Raw genomic sequence first — 20,727 nt, forward strand, 5'->3', positions numbered from 1 at the left:
ACTGCAGAAGAAAAGCTTTTCCCACCTGGAGTACTGTGGCTCTGCAGCACTTAACACAGGAAGGACATGGACCTGATGGGGCAGGTCCAGAGGAAGCCCTGAAATGATCAAGGAGCTGGAGCACCTCTGCTACAAGGACAGGCTGAGAGAACTGGGATTGTTCAGCCTGGAGAAGAGGAGGCTCCAGGGAGAACTAACACCAGCCTTCCAGTCCCTGAAGGGAGCTACAGGAAGGCTGCAGAGGGACTGTTTGCAAAGGCCTGCAGGGACAGGATGAGGAGCAATGGTTTGAAATGAGAGCAGAGCAGACTGAGATTGGATGTGAGGAACAAGTTCTGCACCATGAGGGTGGTGGAACACAGGAACTGCCCAGGGAAGTGGTTGAGGCCCCAAAGTGAGGCTCAACAAGGCTCTGAGCAGCCTGACCTAGTGGAGGCTGTCCCTGCTATCTGCAGGGGCTTGGGACTAGATGGTCTTTGGAGGTCCCTTCCAACCCAATTCTGTCAATGATTTTTGTGCTCTGCACCAGAGGGCTGTTATCCTTCTGCAGGAGAGATAGTTTCATAGTTTCATAGTTTCATAGTTTCATTCAGGGTTGGAAGGGACCACAAGGATCATCTAGTTCCAACCCCCCTGCCATGGGCAGGGACACCCCACACTAGATCAGGCTGGACAGAGCCTCATCCAGCCTGCTCTTAAACACCCCCAGGGACAGGGCCTCGACCACCTCCCTGGAAAACCCATTACAGGGCTTCACCACTCTCATGGGGAAGAACCTCCTCCTCACATCCAGCCTGAATCTCCCCACCTCCAGCTTCATTCCATTCCCCCTAGTCCTATCACTACCTGAGATCCTGAGAAGTCCTTCCCCAGCCATCCTGTAGCCCCCTTCAGATACTGGAAGGCCACAATTAGGTCACCTCGGAGCCTTCTCTTCTGCAGACTGAACAGCCCCAACTCCTTCAGTCTGTCCTCACAGGAGAGGTGCTCCAGCCCTCTGATCATCCTCGTGGCCCTTCTCTGGACACCTTCCAGCACCTCCACATCCCTCTTGTAATAGGGGCTCCAGAACTGGAGGCAGTACTCCAGGTGGGGTCTCACCAGGGCTGAGTAGAGGGGGAGGATCACCTCCCTTGCCCTGCTGGCCACACTTCTCCTGATGCAGCCCAGGATCTGATTGGCTTTGTGGGCTGCAAGTGCACACTGAGAGCTCATGTTGAGCTTTCTGTCCACCAGCACCCCCAAGTCTCTCTCCTCAGGGCTGCTTTCCAGCCAGTCACTGCCCAGCCTGTATTTGTGCCTGGGATTGCCTTGACCCAGATGCAGGACCCTACCCTTGGTCTTGTTGAACCTCATGAGGTTGGCTTGTGCCCACCTCTCCAGCCTGTCAAGGTCCCTCTGGATGGCCTCCCTTCCCTCCAGCGTGTCTGCTGCACCACACAGCTTGGTGTCATCAGCAAACTTGCTGAGGGTGCACTCAATGCCACTGTCCATGTCCCCCACAAAGATGTTGAACAAGACAGGTCCCAGGACTGATCCCTGAGGGACTCTGCTTGTCCCTGGCCTCCACTGGGACATGGAGCCATTGACAGCCACTCTTTGGGTGCGGCCATCAAGCCAGATGCAGACATCCCATACATGATGTGACCATCACAACTGCAGCAGTATTGCTGCCATGAAACAGTGGCAGGGGGGAAAAACCCCAACGCCTTACAATAGTATTTTGATGTCAACATTTGTCCCTTACTCTGTCAGAGGGCCTGGGGAGGCTGAGCAGAGTCACAGAATCACCACTCTGGAGTGGAGGAGCACTGCTGAAGAAGGCATTTCCAGGGGGGTGTTGTGGAGAAGCTGTAGTGTGAGAGGCTGTGAGGGCAGAAGCGTTTGTTTCCAGCCCACCAACCTCGCATGAGGACAGCCTCATGCTGGTCTGTGCCAGTTGTGAGAAGGTACTACCAAGTGTACAGCAAGCAAAGTCCTCTGAATGTTACTTTTTCTATATGAAATAAGGCTGTAGAATGGATTTGGAATCTACTGAAGGGGTTGGGCTTGGCTTCAGGTTTGGGGTCTTGCTTGACCCTCCTGTTTGACTCCCCCGGCCGTGAAAGGCTATGGGTGGGGAGACCAAACACCATGACTTCACTGGACCACTGATGTCTTGGCCAGGGCTTGAACTCATCCCTAAGTATTTTGCACTTAAACCAGACTGCACCTTTCATCCAAAGAGCTCCAAGGGCTTTATGGAGAGGGAAGACCTCTTGAGAGCTGCACAACGATTGTGGGAGTCTTCTTGGGGACTAGGAAAGAGGCCAGGGTGAAGGAGAGAGGTTGTGGATGCCTCCTCCCTGGAAGTGTTCTAGGCCTGGCTAGGTGAGTATAGTTGAGAGGTGTCCCTGGCCATGGCAAGGGGATTGGAGTAGATGATCTCTGAGGTCCCTTCTAACCTAAGCCATTCAATGATTCTACAGAGGAGGAGGCTGGAAGGTGAGGTAAGTACCCAAAGCAATAAGCTGTTCGTTGTCCCTGTCTGCAGTCAGGGCTGTCACAGGTGACTTGAGTGCTGCTCTTGGAGGCTGTCAATAAAGGCTCTGAACTCTCCTCGCTGACCCACATGAGAGCTTCTTTCTGGCAGCCAGTGGCACCCTGCTCAGCGTGGGCGAAAAGGGAAGGAGAAGCCTGATTTGTGCCCATGGCTGCCATTAAGTGAAGGTTAGGTGTCAGGATGGGATTGACTTCCAATTATTAATAGGGCCCCTGAAGGGAGAAAACGGAATTCCCAGAGCAGAACTGCTTCTGCCACCAGCATGCGGTGCGGGTGGGCACTGGGCTCTTGGCATTCCTTGGGGAGCAGCACGGCCGTCCACAGGGCCCATCTGTCTCTGTTCACGTTAAAAGGGAGCACTCGGCACGGCCGTGCACAGGGCCTTGCCCACCTGTCTCTGTACACGGTTTAAAGGGAGCACTCGGCACGGCCGTGCCTGGCTGTGCCGCCCCGCAGCCCCGGCTCTAACCAGGCACTGGCGGCGCCTGCGCCTCCCTGCCGCGCAAATGGCGGCGGGGCAGCACCCGCGGGCGTGGGCAGGGGACCAGCCCCGTGCCCAGCCGGCAGCTGGCCCGGGAGAGCCGCGGGTGTGCCCCCGTGGCAGCTGAGCCCCTCCCCGGGTGCGGCGCCGGGTGCCGCCCGCCGGCCCGGAGCCGGGCACCGGGGTTTGGGTGGGGCGGTTGTTCCCGGGGGCGGCCCCTTGATGCTGGGGGCGGTGCGGCGGTGGCCGCCATTTGCCGCGGGGCTGCGGGAGATGGCGGCAGGCGCTGAAGCCTTGGGCAGCTCCCCGGGGCTGGGAGCTCGGCTCCAGCGGCGGAACCGGAGGCGCCGCAGCGCCGAAGCCCTCCCAACGGCGTCCCCCAGCCCGGGGAGCGGCGGCTGTACGCGGGGGGCGGAGCCTCTTGTTACGCCGCACGGGGGCGGAGCCAGCGCAGGCCGCGCCCCCTGGCACCGCGCGTGCGAACGTGGCGGGGGCGCCGCTGCCAGCCGCGCCGGGGCAGAGCCGGGAGTCACGGCCCCGAAACAACCTGTCCCTGCGGCTCCGCCTCTGCTGAGCCCCGGCCCCTGCGCTGGCAGCTGCCCCCTGAGCCACAGGAGAGACTCGGTTTGGCTGGAAGAGAGCTCAAGGCGTCACCGAGTCCAAGAGTTGCCCCAGCACTGCCAAGTCATCACCAAACCATGCCCCAGGCACCACATCTGCACGGCTTTGAACCCCCTCCAGGCATGGGGACTCCAACGCTGTCCTGGGCAGCCTGGGTCAGGCCTTCACAACCCTCTTGGGGCAAGAAATTGTGCCTCATGTCCGACCTAAACCTCCCCTGGTGCAACTGGGTGCCATTTCTTCTTGTCCTATCACTTGTTCCTTGGTTTAAGCCACCAGCACAGCAGACTGGAGCTTCATGGTGGTCTCTGTTGTGCAGCCCTGGGTGCCTGTAGCCATGTGACATGGTTGGGATGGAAAAGGACAGTGGTGTGAAGCCCTTGCACAGACTCGGATGTGGGTCACCCTCCAGGCTCGGGCAGCCATGCTGTTTGTATCTGCCCCAAGCTCACACAGCCAACCATCCCTGCCAGAGCTGTTTCAAATGCCAGATTCCCTTCCAAACCTCAGGGGCATCTTCCAAAGCCTCTGCCAAGCAGGGCCAGAGTTTCTTGCTCCTCTGGAGTTGCACAACGCAGCTGTGGCGTGGGAGAGACCACCAGCCTTCCTCTTCCTTCTTGCTGCCTCCTGGCACAGGGCTGGCCCAAAAAAAGAATGGGTTAATGAGCAATGCAGTGGTGAGTCTAAGGGCAGTACCCTGCTGGCTTCAACATAAAAGCAAACCAGTGTCTCATTAGTGACTCTGTTTGCTAACAGCCTCACTGTAACGTTGCTCTGTAACAAGCTTGTGCCTAACAGGCTGCTCACACACCCCCTGAACTGTTCTGGGTGCCAGCAGATGAGTTAACAGCCTCTTAGCATGAAACTGATTGGTAGGAGGACCCTGGGGATCGTTGCCATGCCATCTTCTTGTTCCTGTGCCAAAATCAAGAGCCACACTGAGAAGGGGGTGATGCACGGCAGGCCTAGGAGGAAGAGATGCAAGCTGGAGTCAGCTCTCGTCCCCCAGGTTGCTGCCCTGGCGGTGAGATGGAGCTGGCTTCCTCTACGCCCCAGCGACACACCCAGACGGGGTGTTCCTGGCAGCCTGGGGGGCTTGGAAGGAGCAGCCGAGCCAGCAGTCCTTGCCACGACCCAGCCACGCTTTCCCACAGCGCTGGCCCGCTGGAGCAGGGGTGTGGGGGCCAGCCCCTCCCGGCAGCACTGGGAGCGAGGAGGCGGATGGACACCGGGCGTGCCGCGGCGCTTTCCAGCCACCCCCGCAGCGCTTTCCAGCCACCCCCGCAGCCTCCGGTCTTGCCGCAGCTTTGTGGCAGCAGCTGCCTTTCTGACCGTGTTGGTGTTGGCAGGATCTGGATGTCAGAGTGAAAGCTGCTGCTGCAGCAGCAACAGGAGGTGTGCCTAGTGCAAAAGCTGGAAAGGAGGGAGAGGAAAGGAAGGTTGAAAGCGTTTATGTGAGCCCTAAATCTGCCTTGCACCTGCTGCCGGGACAGCAGGACCTGCAGGCAGGAGCACAAGGAACCTTTCCTTTGTGCCCAGGGAGAGCTTGCTGGGATCCTCCCACTGGCCTGACTATTTTACCTTATCCAGAGCTTCACCAGCTTCTGCAGCCCGTGTTCCCCCTGTGCCAACTCTGCTCTTCATCCCCACCTGCAGTAGTGGTACCCCAGATGCACTGAAGTCATTGATAAGCCTCCTCCCAGGGAGGGTTGGCAGGACACTGGTGACCTTGGGCTGGACCAATCAACTTCCAGTGGGACACTGGGCACGACCCTCAGTGGAGAAGGGAATGAAACAGCATCACCCTGGGATCTGGAGGCCAGTGTCTGAGGGGTCAGGTTAGCCCTAGAGGAATCGCATCCCCTGACGCTGTGGGTCTATACTCTTCCCCCTCCCCCCCCCCATACTGCAAGCCCAGCAGCAGGAGGGGGCTGCATGCATGTCCCTGCGGTGTTCCCGGCTGTGCTGTGCCAGGGCTGGAGCCAGCAGTGATTCAGCAGGAGCCCATCGGGCTGCAGTGCCATGACTCCAGCCCAGGAGGCTTGGGGATGCTTCTAGCCGGGCTCAGAGCTGCACCTGTCACACATAGGGACTGTGGGTGGTTGCAGCACCCAAGAGCAGCCCAAGGTTTTGGGGTGCAACCTGCCATCCACAGGGAGCTCCTCTGCTGGCAGCCACATCCCACCAGCTCCCTGCAAAGCCAGGCTGCAGGGATTTGGGGATTTGAAATCCTGCACACACACTCGCTCTTAAGAGTTCAAGGCTACTATGCTGGCAAGCTGCCCACACCAGGTCACCTCCTGGCACAAATGCCACCTGTGAGCACAGCCCTGCTGGCCAGTGAAGGGTTAAGTACCAGGCCAGCAACCGGGCAGCTATCAGGAGCTTTCCTCTCATCCTTCTCCTTGCCAAGGTTTAAATTTAGTCCCTGCATGAACCCGGACAACTTGGGCATCAGGTTGCTGCAGGGCTGGCAGCACCAGGGAGCACCTGCTACTGCTGATTCACTGCAAAAGACCCCCTGAAAGCTGGGACTGAGCTTCAGTGTGGCTGTCAGAGCCAGCAAGCTGCAGAGACCCCCGGGCTATGCCGGGCACCCTGGCCATTTGCTTTGAGCCCCCCCAAAAAAGGCAAATAGAAGCTGTTCATCACTTGGCTCTTGTGAGTCCCAGCATTGCTCGGTGCCTGGTTTAATTTCAAGCCTTGAGTTTGCTCCTGGCCACTCGTGATGAGTTTTGGGGGAGCTGCTGCTTGGGGCAGGGCTGTTTTGGGTGAAGCCCGTGAGATGGGTTCATGCCACCCCTGCAGTGAGGCAGACAGAGGTGCTGGTTTAATTTCAAGCCTTGAGTTTGCTCCTGGCCACTCGTGATGAGTTTTGGGGGAGCTGCTGCTTGGGGCAGGGCTGTTTTGGGTGAAGCCCGTGAGATGGGTTCATGCCACCCCTGCAGTAAGGCAGGCAGAGGTGCTGGGAAAGGAGCAGTGGCAAGGACAGAGCAGCAGCCCGGGGCCAGGCCATGCCCTCTGCACTGAGGATGGGATGTCCCCAGAGGAGTCTGCGGGTCCCCCAGCCCCATGGCAGCCCAGCCCACCGCACCAGGGGTCATAGCTTGGGCACCCCTGTGGGGTACAGATATCCCCTGGCACCTCGCCTGCAGGTTTGGGGAGCAGTGGCGTGGGGTGAGAGGGCAGAGCTGGCAGCCCCCCGGCAGACCCCTCAAGCCGGGGGTGGCAGTGACATCCCTGCAATGCTCTTGGCATCGCCTCCCCCGGGCTGGCGCTCGCTGAGGTCCATGTGATCGAGAGGCTGCTCCGTCCCGGCGCTGGGTCCAGCCGCCGCCGCGACGGCGACAGAGGCAGAAGGTCGAGCCAGCGGCCCCGGCGGAGTGTCCCCAGCACCGAGGTGGGACCCCCAGCACAGGCTGGCACCCCCGGGGTCATAATGCCTCGTGGGAAGACGGACCCCGTCCTGCTGTCCCACGCTGAGCTGCCCGTCACCGATGGCGAGGGTCCCCGCGGCGGCGGCGAGGGCCGGAGGTCCACGTCGGAGGAGGAAGGCCACCTCCCCGGCCTCCCCCGCGACGACCTCACCAAGAGCATGTCAGGCTCCTCCGTCTCCTCCTACCACTCTGCCCTGTGCTCCGAGGGGACCGAGACCTTCAAGGACTGCCTGGAGTTTCTGGACGAGGAGGCGCCGGTGCCCAGGGACGCGGGGCAGAGGGGCAGCCGTGCAGAGGGGGCTGCCCCGGGACGCTGGGCAGTGACGGAGGCCCCCAGCGTCCCCCCGCCGCCCGTCCCCCTCGCCCGCCCGCAGCAGGCTCAGCTGTCCGTCGCGGCTAAGAATAGCTCAGCGCTGGGGCAGGGGGGCAGGATGGGTCCCCTCGGCGGGGACCGGCAGCCTGCCACCGTTGCCACCACCGCCAGCAGAGAGCTGCCTCTGCCCCGGCCGCCCGGGGGGATGCTCGGAGGGGCACCCAGCGATTCGGACGAGGCGGACGGCGAGGTGCGGGCACTGACAGCTAGGGCTTTTCGCAGCCTCTCAGGTCTCCCCGGTGCCCACCTCGACATGTACAGCTCCCACACCTCCTCCAGCCTTTCCAACTCGCTGTCGGAGGATGGCGGGCGGCCACGGCGGAGGCCAGTGGACAGCGGCGAAGCTCGGGGCACGGTGGCAGCTCTCCACGGTAGGGTGGGATGGCCCTTCCCCGCCAGCGTGGACGGGGAGCTGCTGGGCTTGCTGGGGAAGGAGCAGTTCGAGTGTGTGGACGTGGAGCTGGAGAGCGGGGAGACCAGGAAGGGCCACTGCAAGAAGAGGACCGTCCCGAAGCGCCAGATCCTGCTGAAGAGGAAGGAGAGGAAGGAGACAAGTTTTGGCCCGAGGGGGGACATCTCAGTCCCCCAACCTCTGCCCCCCACCAGGAAGGAGCCCCTTAGCAAGGGCAGGGCCGTCGGAGAGGACTTCAGGCTCAACTACAAGCAGTTCATGAAGACAGCATCCCTGGACACCAGCGCTGACAAGACCAGAGCAGCCTCTAGCCTGGTGAAAAACGTCCTCGCCAAGAAGATGCAGTACGAGCAGATGATCAAGATGGAGCAGAAGGGACTGCGGGGCAGCTCGACCTCCTCGGGGCCGTCCTCCACTGGCACCGACCTGCTAGGGGATGGCCTGGAGGGCAAGTCCAGCTCACTCTCCCGCTCAGACTGCAGCTTCTCAGCCGAAGACTTACGGGGCAGTGGGATGCTGACAGCTACGGTGGACACAGTGACCGTGGGGGACACCACCACCGCCACGCATCCCGCCAGGGGGGTGGTGCTGAGTGAGGCGATGAGGGAGAACGTCTGCAAACTGAAAAAGACTTTCAACGAACTCAACGAGAGGATGAAGTATCAGGAGGTGCTGGAGGGCCACCGGCTGCCTGACGCTGATGAGGAGCCCGAGTCGGAGAGGACTCGCTACCGGCGAGCACGAGCCTTGTTTGAAACCCACTGCGGGGTGGGGAAGGCGCTGGATGTTGCCCCCAGATTTGAGAGGGTGCCAAAGCCGTGGCCCAGCTTGAGGGAGCGAGCCATCTGCCCCAGCCACCCCCAGCCCCGCCGCTGCGAGCCCAACAGCCGGGCGCTCCCCGCCATGCCATCGCGCCACCTCTTCACCTCCCGGGCGCAGGACGTGAAGCTGCTGCCACAGAACCAGCAGGAGGAGAAGCCACCAGTGGTGTCCCACCAGCTGCCCGGCCCTGGCTCCCCAACCCGCGGGTCCCCACCAGCCATTCCCCCTAAGCCAAAAGAGAAGGGGAAGGTTTGCATCCCGCAGCCCCGGGACGTGCGCAAGCTGGTGAAGAACAGCTACAGCCTCTGCTTCGGGACTGCCAGCACATCCCGCGGCACATCCCGTGGCACTGTGGCACCAGCAAGCAGTGGGGAGCCACCCCCAGCCGCCCCGCTTGTCATCCACTGCACCTCGGTCCGACGCCAGGAGCCTGTGACAGAGCCGGGGGATGAGGAGGGGCTGGCAGCCGCCAGCCAAGAGCCAGCCCCGGCGTGTGCCGAGGGACCCACGAAGCTCACCAGCAGCCAGCCCTCGCCCACTCAGGGCTCCCCTGTCCACATCACGAGGGTCCAGGCCACACGGAGAGGAGTGAGCGCTGCGGAGGGGCCACCGACATCACCCCCACACCGAGAGCGGAGCGAGCTCAGGGTGCCACCACGGGCACCGGCAGCCGAGGGCGTGCCACACGTGGAGACACACCTCCACGTCCTTGTGGGCCGGAGGTCCCCGGCCAGCACTTCTTTTGGGACCTCTGCAGTCCCCAGCCCGGAGGCGGCCAGGGAGGGCTCCCCGGCTCATAGCACCGCGGTGCTGCGGACGGAGAAGACCGTTCTGCTCCCACCATCGCCATCGAGTCCCACGGAGGGGAAGGAGGGACGTAGCCATGGTGGCACCAGAGCGCTCCAAGGGGCTGAGGAGCTTGAGTCAACGGTGCATCAGCATGGCAGCAGCGACAGCAGGAACCCCCACGCTGGACCCCCGGCTGGCGACATCGTGCACCCACAGCCTGCAAATCCAGGAGCAAGAAGAGCACCAGAGCCACTCACAAGAGAGCAGAGGCAGAAGCAGCCAGTCAGCCAGCCGGTGGCAGCAGGGGGTGGTGGCTTTGCTGGTGGCCCTGGCCCTACTGCCCCGTTTCGAGCTGGGGAGGGGGGTGAAGGTGCCTCTGGCCAGCTGCCGGAGCAGAGGGAGGCCTGGGAGCATTCACCCAAGTGGCTGGCGGTCACCGAGGCACAGCTTCCTCCTGCCCCAGCAGACACCTCCAACTACTTGGCAATTCCTGTGAAGGCCCCCAGATCCTCTCCCATGCCAAAGCTGCCCTTGGTCCCCAGCCCAGCCAGCGCATCCTCTGGGACCTCTGCAGTCCCCAGCATAGCCAGCACATCCTTTGGCACCCCCTTGGTCCCCAGTCTAGCCAGGACATCCTTTGGGACCTCTGTAGTTCCTAACCCAGCCAGCATGTTCTCTGGAACCCCTTTGATCCCCAATCCATCCAGCATGTCATCTGGAACCCCTCTGATCCCCAGCCCAGCCAGCATGTCCTTTGGGACTCCCTTGATCCCCAGCCCAGCCAGTGTGTCCTTTGGGACCTCTTTGGTCCCCAATCCATCCAACATGTCCTTTGGGACCCCTTTTATCCCCAACCCAGCCAGCATGTCCTTTGGGACCCCTTTGGTCCCCAACCCAACCAGTGTATCCTTTGGGATATCTGCAGTCCCTAACCAGCCCACCAGCACATCATTTGGGACCCCCATGGTCCCTACCATGACCAATTCACCCTTTGGCTATCCATCAGCCTCCAGCCTGGCCAGTGCATCATTTGGGACTTCCTTGACCTCCAATCCTACCAACAAGTCTTTTGGCACCCCTTTGATCCCCTACCTATCCAGTGCATCATTTGGGACCCCCTTGGCCCCCAATCCATCCAGTGCATCCTTTGGGACCCCTTTATTCCCCAATCCAACCAGCGCATCCTTTGGGACCCCCTTTGTCCCCAGTCCATCCGGTGCACCCTTTGGGTCCCCCTTGATCAACAACCCAATCCCCAGCTCCCTTAGGCACCCATCAGTCCCCAGTCTAGCCAGCACATCTTTTGGGACCTCTGTAGTTCCTAACCCAGCCAGCATGTCCTCTAGGACCCCTTTGGTCTCCAACCCAGCCAGTGTTCCACTGGGAACTGGTTTGCATCCGCTGCCCAGTGTGGAAGCACCTTGGAGCAAGCCTGGCCCCGAGCACCCCCTGCCCCAGCCCCCTGAGGGCCTGGTGGCTGCGGAGCACCCAGTGCTGCTGCCCTCAGCCCAGCCCCAGTCTCGCCTCGAGGACCCTCCCCACTTCCTAGGGAGTACCGACAGAGCCCCACCGAGCAGCAAGACCATGCCAAGCCCCACTAAAGCCTTTGCCCCCCAGCCGCCCCCGCACCGGAGGATGCTCGTGGATCCCGACAGTGGAAAGTGCTACTACATGGAGCCACCGCGGCAGCCCCAGCTGAAGACACTCTACGACCCCGAGACCGGGCAGTACCTGGAGGTGCTCATCCCACCGGCAGCATCGCACACGGGGCTCTACCAGGCTCCTTTCAATCCCCTGGTCGTGGCCCCAGGGGTCTATGGCCCACCCCACGTGCCCTACAGCAGCTTCCCAGGGCTGACGGCACCCCAGCCACCCTCTGCACCCTCTCCAGTGCGCCCTGACCAGCCAGCTGCCGAAAATCCCAGCTTCTCCGGGACCTTCAGCTCTGCCGCCAAGGCCGAGGGCCCGCCCGCTACCGGGGGTCCTGACTGCGGCTACCTGGAGAGCCTCTACTACATCCCCACGGGCATGCGGGCCAGCCCCGGCCCCAGCCAGCCTCCTGCCCACGCCAGCCCTGCTGAGCCCGAGAAGGGGCCGATGCTCCGGATGTGATGGTCCCTGGGGCTGCGTGGTGTGTCCCGTCCTGAGCAGCTGGGCTTTAACCCCCAAATCAGCATCATCCTTGGCACAGGACAGATTCCCCTGCCCACGGCTGAGCTGGTGAAGTGGTGAGGGTAACAAGCACCGGCTGGACCTCACCAGCTCCTCACGGGAATGGGCAGAGAGTGTTTTCCATGGTCAGCATCTGGCAGCCCTGCAGGGGGCTGAAGCCACAGGCCCAGGCTAGCAAAGGTGCATGGCCCCCACTTTCCTTGTACTACTGGATCCATCCCAAGGGCATCTGGAGCTGCTTGGAACACAGGGATGGTAGCTTGGCCACCACCAGTCCCCAGCAGACATGGTGGACAACCTAAATTAGTAATAAAACTGCTGAGGCAGCATTGAAACCCTGCCTGTTCATCCTGCCTTGGTGTGCTCTGTAAAGGGGAGGGGGTTGAGGGAGTCCCACAGCCCCTCCAGGGGTGCACTCCACAGTCTGTCTGTCCCAGAGAGGCCACTGGATGAATCTGAGTCCATGGAAGGGGGCTCTGCTGTCATCAGCGAGCCCTGAGCTCCTGCCCTTGAGCCCCAAACCCTACCCTGAGCCCCCAGCCTCAGCTCCAGTCATGAGCACCAAACCCAAATCCTTGATTTCCAAATACCATCCCTGAACCTCAAACCCCAACTTTGAGCCCCTAGCCTTGAACCCCAAATTCTAGGCCTGAATCTCAGTCCTAAATCTCAAATCCCAACCCTGAGCACCATCTCTGAATCCCAGACCCCAGCTCTGAGCCTCAGCCCACAGCCCTGAAAGCTAGTCCTGTACCTCAAACCTCAGCCCTGAGCTCCCATCCTTGAACCCTAAATCCCAGCCCAGAACTCCAAACTCCAGCCAAGAACCCTAAACTCTGTCCTTGAACCTCAAACTTGAGCCCTGAATCCCTAATCCCAACCTTGAGCCTCATCCCTGAACCGTAAACCCCAGCCCAGAACGCTGAACCCCAGGCTCTTTGAACCTCAGACTCAACACTGAGCTCCCAGCTTTGAACCCTGATCTCCATCCCTGAACGCCAAACCCCAGCCCTGAGCCCCAAAATGCCACTCCAGGAGGGTGCACACCAACCCCGGGCGGATGTGGGTGGAGGAGGTGTTACAGGACGGGAGGACACCGAAACCCTCCCGGAGGGTTCAGAGACACCAACTCCGACCCCCCGGGGCCGCCCCAGCCGGATGCAGGTGCTGGAGCCGCGCATCAGCAGCCGCTCGCCAGCCCCGCGGGGTTTGTAGCCGGCCCCCGCCTCCGCCCCGCCACTTTCGCCATCGTGGCAGGATGCGGCCGGTGCTGGCGGCGTGGCTGGTCCTGAGCCTGCTGGCAGGGACAGGGGCCGAGGAGCAGTGCGGGGACCCCCCCGCCGCCCCAGCCCGCTCCATCGCAGCGCCCCAGCTCAGCCCCGAGGAGCGGCTTTCGCCCCACATGCCCGAAGCCCTGCGCTGCGACGCCTGCCACGCCATCGCCTTCCAGGTGGGCATCAGGGAGCTGACACCCCAAAAGGCTAGTCAGGGCGCCCGTGGGGATGCTCTGGCTTGGGGAGGTGCTTCCAGATCCCCTGGGGCATCCAATGATGACTACCCACTTCTGGCACCCCAAAAAATCCCTTTAGGGACAGCGAGCTCCTTGCAGCTGTTTACAGACCCACCACCCTGTGCACAAGTGAGGCAGCTGCTGGGGCTGCAAGGAAGGGGGTGCAGACCCTGACCCACTCAGGAGTGGGTCATAGGGAGGCTGCTACCCTCACTGGGCGGTTTCTGCCCTTTTTCACCCCAGATTGAGCAGCAGCTGCACAAGGCAGAGGGAAAGATGGGCGGGAAGGTGCTGAGCGAGTCCGACTACTTGGAGGTGCTGGAGAGGAGCTGCTCAACGAGCTGGGAGAGGTGAGTGGAGCATCCCCACGATCAGGGTGTCCCTGGGGACAGGAATGTCCCTGGGAACAGGGTTGTCCCAAGGAAAGGGGTGTCCCTAGGGACAGGGATGTCTCCAAGGACCAAGGTTTCACAAGCCCCTGCTTCTCCCCGCAGCTACGGGGTGCAGGAGCTGGATGGGGTGAAGCGGCTGACGGGGCCAGGGCTGCTGAGACAGGAGCCCATGAGCGTGGTGGTGACAGGGGGACCCTGGCCGAGACGGTAAGTTGGGAGATTTGGCAAGGGGGCGGGGAGGGGGGAAGGGGAAAAGGGGAGGGGGGCATACTGGGCGCTGCCCGCTCGCCACCATGGCAAGGGCATGCAGTGTGACCCACACTTGTCTCCCCACAGGCTGTCAAAGATGTGCCTTGGCTCCCTGGGCGAGTGGGGAGAGGCGCAGATCTACGAAGCCCACCGGCGGGGCGCGGGCACCCTGCGGGAGCTGCTTTGCCATGGGGAGAAGGGGCCCTGTGCCAGCGGCAAGGCCGGGGCACCAGCCCCAGCCAAGGCGCTGCAGAACGAGCTGTAGCCCCGGGGCGGTTAATGCTTAATGCCCCGCTGAACTTCGGAGCCGACTTCGTCCCCAGAGAGAGCCGACACGTGTCGGGAGCTGGGCACCATCCCGGTGTTGCCCATCACCAGCGCTCTGACTGTCCCTCGGCGCCCAGCGCGGCCGTGCCAGGAGGGTGCCGATGGCAGCCGGTGCCCAGCGTCGCCGGACCCCCCACCCCCGAGCCGGGCATTACTCTGTAACCCACCGTCTCTAATGTTTTACCAACACGGTGCTGGCGGCAGGAGTGCCCCGGCCCCGCTGGCAGTGCCAGCCCTAATTAAAGGAGTTAATAGCTGATCCGTCCCCAAGGCAGCGCTCCCTGGTTTCACAACTCGCAGCCAATGGTCGCCTCCCAGCCTGCCACCCCGCGCCACGGCCTGGGTGACAGCGACTAAAGTCCTTCCCACTGCCATAAAACCCCCTGCGCGGTGACATCGCCACCACGGCCACGTCGCTGGAGGATGGGGACTCGCTCGGGAGACCTGGCTCAGCCCCAGGTGAACGCAGCCTCTGTCGCTGTCCCCATCCCCGTCCCCATCCCCTTCTTGGCCGTATCGCAGGGCAGTGGGGAGGGAGGCAGGTGACTGGGGGTACTGACTCCGGTGATGGCCAGCTCGGGGCCTTGATGCCCAGTGGGGTCCGGTGAAAGATGGGGTGAGCTTTGGGGCTGCAGGGCACCTGCTGGGATGCTGAGGCTGGGACTGCCAGTGTCATCCCTCCTGGTATCTGTAGAGTGATCCAGGCAGCCCCGGGGCAGTGGGGAGTCCCCTCCAGCCTTCCCTGGGGAGGGATCGGTGGGTTTGGGAGCTCAGACACCTCTCGGGGGTCAGAGCCGGTGCCGGGTGGGGCTGTCCAGCCACGTGTGTCGAGCTGTGGCCCGGTGGCCTTTGCGTCCCTGGGCAAGAGCCCAGCCCCGTTCCCCGGGACACCAAAGACAACACTGATCCAGCTCCCACCTTGCCCTCACTGCCAGAATGGGAATGCAGCTCTCACTCCTGCCAGCCCTTCACACCCCCCTGGGAATGAGCTGTCTGCAGTGGGCAGGGTGAGTACCAGGGCACCTCTGTGGGCAAATCCTTCTGTAACGTGACATCGATGGAGACCAGCCAGCAGGACCCCTCCCCACACCTGAAGGCACAGAGCGTCCTGTGGGGCAGTCTGTGCCATCCGTGGGGACAGTGTGGGGTGTCCCCAGCTCCTCAGGGATAGCTCAGGGCTGAGCTGTGCCCCCTGCACAGCAGGACCCCAGAGTGAGCACTGGGTCCCCCCGGCCAGAGGTGGACATGCTCTACAAGATTGAGGACGTGCCCCCCTGGTACCTCTGCATCCTGCTTGGCTTCCAGGTACGGCCTGGAAAGGGAATACCCCCACCAGCAGAGCCCAAACCCCAGCTCCCTGTGATGTGGGACATCCCACCGCCCCACTGACCCCCTTCCTCACCCCCCAGCACTACCTGACCTGCTTCAGTGGCACCATTGCTGTCCCCTTCCTGCTGGCCGAGAGCCTATGTGTGGGCAAGGACCAGCTCACTGTCAGCTACCTCATTGGCACCATCTTCACTTGTGTGGGCATCACCACCCTCATCCAGACCACCGTGGGCATCAGGTAGAGCCGTGGCCCTGGTGGGGAAGCCCCCATGCCCATGCCCAGGGCACGGGTGCAGGCATCCTCTCTCACCCCTCCCAGGCTGCCCCTCTTCCAGGCGAGCGCGTTGGCCTTCCTCATCCCTGCCAAGTCCATCCTGGCCCTGGAGAAGTGGCAATGCCCACCTGAAGGTGAGGGCAGGGAGGTGCAGGGGCAGCGCCCAGCTGTTCCCCACCTCCAGGCTCCGCCTCACGCCCCTCCATCCCCAGAGCAGATCTACGGTAACTGGACGCTGCCGCTCAACACCTCCCACATCTGGCAGCCCCGCATGCGGGAGGTAGGTCCCCTCCTGCCACCGCCCCGCGGGACCCCGGCCCCCACCGAGGGCTGCTGACCGCCCGTCTCTCTGCCCCGCAGATCCAGGGGGCCATCGTGGTGTCCAGCCTGGTGGAGGTGGCCATCGGGCTGCTGGGGCTGCCCGGGGCGCTGCTCAGCTACATCGGGCCGCTGACTGTCACCCCCACCGTGTCCCTCATCGGGCTCTCCGTCTTCCAGGCGGCCAGCGAGCGGGCTGGCTCCCACTGGGGCATTGCTGTGCTGTATGGCCTGGGGGTGGGAACGGGGCGGTAAGGGGGGGCAGAGCTGTCCCCCAGCCAGAGCCAGGAGCACGCTGGATGAGTGACCTCATCTTTCTCTCCAACCAGGACCATCGTCCTAGTTGTCCTCTTTGCCCAGTACCTGCGGAACGTCACCATCTTCCTGCCTGGCTACCGGTGGGGCAAAGGCTTCGTCCTGCTCCGCGTCCAGATCTTCAAGATGTTCCCGGTAGGCACCGGCCGAGAGCTGCTGGGTCCTGGGGCGTCCCAAAGGCTCCCCACGTGCCCACGCACCAGCTTGGGAGCGACACGGGGTGCGTGCCCCCACAGATCATCCTGGCCATCCTGCTGGTGTGGCTGCTCTGCTACGTGCTGACGCGCACCGACGTCCTGCCCAGCCAGCCCGAGGCCTACGGATACAAGGCCAGGACGGACGCACGGGGGGAGATCCTCTCTGTGGCACCCTGGTTTCGGCTGCCCTACCCCTGTGAGTGCCAGGCGGCCCCATGCGTGGGTTCCCCGCTGTCCCGTTGGAATGGGCTGCCCAGGGAGGTGGTGGGGTCAATGTCCCTGGAGGTGTTTAAGAAGAGACTGGATGAGGCACTTCGTGCCATGGTCTAGTTGATTGGTCAGGGTTGGGTGATCAGCTGGACTGGATGATCTTGGAGGTCTCTTCTAATCTGACTGATTCTGCGATTCTTCACTCTGGGGGATGCAGGGACCTGGCACAGAATCACCAGGGCTGGGGAGCACCTGGGAGGTCCCAAAGCAGTGAGCATCAGGGGGGGCTGGGTCCCAGGGTGCTCCCCACCCTGACACCTCATTCTGCCCCCTGGGCAGGCCAGTGGGGTCTGCCCACGGTGACCTCGGCAGCCGTGCTGGGGATGTTCAGCGCCACGCTGGCAGGCATCATTGAGTCCATTGGGGACTACTACTCCTGTGCCCGGCTGGCAGGAGCCCCTGCTCCCCCCGTGCATGCCATTAACAGGTACAGCCAGCTGCACCCACCCCCCAGTACCCTGCCCATGCCGTGCCATCCCTGGGAACCAGGCAGGGATGCTGCAGCAGGGTGGTGGCTGGGCCCAGCCTGTTCTTGCTGCTCCTCAGGGGCATTTTCACTGAGGGCATCTCCTGCATCATTGCGGGGCTGCTGGGAACCGGCAACGGCTCCACCTCCTCCAGCCCCAACATCGGTGTCCTGGGCATCACGAAGGTACAGGGGCCAGGGAGGGGTCTTGGCTCAGTCACGGGGGATGGGCACTGTCACCTGCTGCCAGTCTCTCCATGCAGGTGGGGAGCAGGAGGGTGATCCAGTACGGGGCTGGCATCATGATCGTGCTGGGGACCATCGGCAAGTTCACGGCGCTGTTCGCCTCCCTGCCCGACCCCATCCTCGGCGGCATGTTCTGCACCTTATTCGGTAACCCCACGCCCAGAGACCTGCTGCCAGCAGCCCTGGGGGCTGCTGAGCCCACCGGATGCTGGGGGGGCTTGGAGCTTTGGGATTGAACCACAGCGGGCGTTGGAAGGCCCCTGGCTGCCCACTGGCCGGCTCCCCGCTGGCGGCAGCAGCAGCATGGGCATCGCTGCCCACCTAGAGCGCGGGCACTGTCTCTGCTGGCAGGCATGATCACGGCCGTCGGCCTCTCCAACCTGCAGTTCGTCGACATGAACTCCTCCCGCAACCTCTTCGTGCTGGGCTTCTCCATGTTCTTTGGGCTGACCCTGCCCAACTACCTGGATTCCCACCCCGGGGCCATTCGCACAGGTACCCACCATGACAGGCCCCAGTCTTAGAACAGGGAATCATTTTGCTTTAGAAAGTCCTTCAAGACTGTCCGGTCCAAGCATTAACCCAGCACTGCCAGGCCACCACTGAACCACAGCCCTCAGGACCACGTCTACACAGCTTTGGAATCACTCCAGGGATGGGGACTCCAACCACTGCCCTGGGGACTCCAACCACTGCCCTGGGCAGCCTGCCCCAGAGCATGACAAACCTTGCAGGGAAGAAATTGTTCCTCATGTCCAACCTAAACCTCCCCTGGTTCAACCTGTGGCTGATTCCTCTTGTCCTACCACTTGTTCCTTGAGAGAAGATACTGATCCCCTCCTGGCTCCAACCTCCTTTCAGGGAGCTGTAGAGAGCCAGAAGGTCTCCCCTGAGCCTCCTTTTCTCCAGGCTAAACCCCAGTTCTCTCAGCTGCTCCTCACCAGACCTGTCCTCCACCCTTCTCCAGCTTCATTGCCCTTCTCTGGACCTGCTCCAGCCCCTCAATGTCCTTCTTGGAGTGAGGATCCAAAACTGAACCCAGCACTCAAGGTGTGGCCTCAGCAGTGCTCACTACAGGGGGACAATCCCTGCCCTGGTCCTGCTGGCCACACCATTGCTGATCCAGGCCAGGATGCTGGTGGCCTTCCTGGCCACCTGGGAACACACAGGTGCTTCTGCTGGCTGTCAACAAGCACCCCCAGGTCCTTTTCCACCAGGCAGTTTCCAGCCACTCTGTCCCAAACCTGGAGTATTCATGGGGCTGCTGTGAGCCAAGTGCAGGACCTTGGCGTTGTTGAACCTCATCCCATTGGCCTCAGCTCACACAGCCTTCCAGGTCCTTCTGTAGGGTCTCCCTATCCTCAAGCAGATCAACACTGCCACCCAACTTGGTGCTGCCTATAAAGTGACTGAGGGTGCCTGGATCCCCTCATGCAGATCATTGATGAGGATTGAAGAGAATGGGCCCCAGTGTTGAGCCCTGGGGGCACCACGTTGGGTGCTGAGGGTGAGGAGGGCACTTCCCGATGAGCACACCCCCAGTGAGCACCAATCCATTAGGTAAGTGCAGGTTATCAGAGCATGTCCCAGCTCAGTCCCCACACTCTCTCAGGTGTCCCCGAGCTGGACCAGATCCTGACAGTGCTGCTAACGACGGAGATGTTCGTCGGAGGGACCCTCGCCTTTGTCCTGGACAACACCATCCCAGGTAAATGAAGAGCACTGAGCCAGGGGGAGGCAAAGGCACAGGTTGGAGGCAGATTCACTTCCAGAGCTGCAGGAGGGGGGTGGGAGGGTGAGAGGAGGCTGACGCCGGGGGGCAGGCAGAGGCCGGGCTCCGGACTGAGGGGGTGCTGGCTGGCGCAGGCACGCAGGAGGAGCGGGGGCTGGTGCAGTGGAAGGCTGGAGCGCACTCGGACAGCACGTCTAAGGCCAGCCTGAGGAGCTACGACTTCCCCGTGGGCATGGGCGCGGTGCGCAGGAGCCGCTGGCTGCGGCGTGTGCCCATCTGCCCCGGCTTCACCGGCTACCGGCCCCGGGCGGGAGGCTGCGGCACGGCGCCGGCGGCGCCCGCGGACGAGCATGACGCCGCGGACATAGTCTCGGTGTGCACCAAGGTCTGAGCGAGGGCAGCGCTGCTGCCCCGGCGCCACAGACGCCGAGCCGAGCTGCCAACGGCGCTGCCGGAGCTCGTTAGTGCCTGCCAAGTCCACAGCCAAAGCCTCCCGGGGCTCGCCTCAAAGGCGAGGCCGTCTCGGGGCCATCCTGAGCTCCTGCGCTATCGGCCCGGGGACCACCACCCTTCGTGACATTGCTCCACCTCGAGCTCTAGCTGGCCGAGACTCGTTCGGCATTTTGCTAAGGCTCGTTAGCCACTTGCTGAAGCTCATTAGCCACCAGCTGAGCCGGTCAAGAGTCCCCGAGCCAAGAACTCCCAGCAGCCAAGAGCTCCCAGCGGGGGCCATGAGTTTTGCTGCTGTGCCCTCAGCTTCAGCAGGGCTGCCGGGCAGCTGAAGGGGCTCTGTGCAGGGGTGCAGCATCCAGATCAGATCCGATCCAGCTCAGTTTCAGACGCCTCCTTTAAGATCATAAATGGGGAAAAAAATGCAATAAACAATCCAAGCCCACCTGCCCTGCCAGTGTCTTGGCTCTTCCCTTGTCCCTCCTGCATGGTGAAGCCTCCCCATGCTCTCTCCCAGGCTGCCCAACATGCTGGAGTTTGTTCAGCTCTAGCAACCACTTTTGGTGGGCTTCTCCCAGCCCCTGGCACAGCAGGAGAGGTGCTCAGCACAAGTCCTTGGCAAACCCATCCCGCTTTGGGCAGCCCTGGCCAGCTGGCTCCATCCCACTTGCTGCCTCCTGCAGCTGGGTGGTTTCCAGCGGAAGGCAGCTGAGGGCATCATAGCCAACAGTCAAGGCCATCCCTGGGCTTGGATTTGGCACCAGAATGCCAAGGCTGAAGCCAGGCTGCATGACCCTGTTGGCCTGGGCACGCTGGCATGGTGGCATGGCCACACACACTCACTCCCCAGCCTGAGCAGGGAGAGCAGGTGTGAAAACCCCATGGGTCGAGACCAAGACAGTTTAATAAGTGAAGAAGGAGGGAAAAATAATGACCAGTGCCCCCCAGACGATGCAAATTTGGTCACCTGCCCCCTCCCACGGGCCCAGCAGTGCCCAGCCAG

The 20,727-nt window shown here is 62.3% G+C and overlaps 3 protein-coding genes across 3 annotated transcripts; all 3 read left to right on the plus strand.

Annotated features, from left to right (window-relative positions):
* The first annotated feature begins 7,016 nt into the window (after window positions 1-7,016).
* PROB1 (proline rich basic protein 1) lies at window positions 7,017-11,982 on the plus strand. The gene has a single exon (XM_068157685.1). The coding sequence runs from the start codon at window positions 7,084-7,086 to the stop codon at window positions 11,587-11,589; it is 4,506 nt and encodes a 1,501-aa protein (XP_068013786.1). The 5' UTR covers window positions 7,017-7,083; the 3' UTR covers window positions 11,590-11,982.
* An 890-nt stretch (window positions 11,983-12,872) lies between these two features.
* Window positions 12,873-14,386, plus strand: MZB1 (marginal zone B and B1 cell specific protein). Its single transcript, XM_068157709.1, has 4 exons — window positions 12,873-13,099; window positions 13,403-13,509; window positions 13,654-13,758; window positions 13,888-14,386. Exons 1-4 carry the CDS (start codon window positions 12,908-12,910, stop codon window positions 14,063-14,065), a joined length of 582 nt encoding a protein of 193 aa, XP_068013810.1. The 5' UTR covers window positions 12,873-12,907; the 3' UTR covers window positions 14,066-14,386.
* Window positions 14,387-14,447: 61 nt separating this feature from the next.
* SLC23A1 (solute carrier family 23 member 1) lies at window positions 14,448-20,174 on the plus strand. Its single transcript, XM_068157694.1, has 15 exons — window positions 14,448-14,586; window positions 15,063-15,134; window positions 15,331-15,432; window positions 15,537-15,694; window positions 15,776-15,864; window positions 15,943-16,010; window positions 16,091-16,272; window positions 16,378-16,498; window positions 16,600-16,756; window positions 17,110-17,257; window positions 17,377-17,482; window positions 17,560-17,689; window positions 17,894-18,037; window positions 19,155-19,250; window positions 19,409-20,174. The coding sequence occupies exons 1-15, from the start codon at window positions 14,551-14,553 to the stop codon at window positions 19,663-19,665; spliced, it is 1,866 nt and encodes a 621-aa protein (XP_068013795.1). The 5' UTR covers window positions 14,448-14,550; the 3' UTR covers window positions 19,666-20,174.
* Window positions 20,175-20,727: the final 553 nt, after the last annotated feature.

The sequence above is a fragment of the Melanerpes formicivorus genome, unplaced genomic scaffold (genome assembly GCF_026170545.1).
Source record: "Melanerpes formicivorus ecotype bairdi unplaced genomic scaffold, bMelFor1.0.p_v2 SCAF_2, whole genome shotgun sequence".
Classification (NCBI taxonomy): Eukaryota; Metazoa; Chordata; class Aves; order Piciformes; family Picidae; genus Melanerpes; species Melanerpes formicivorus.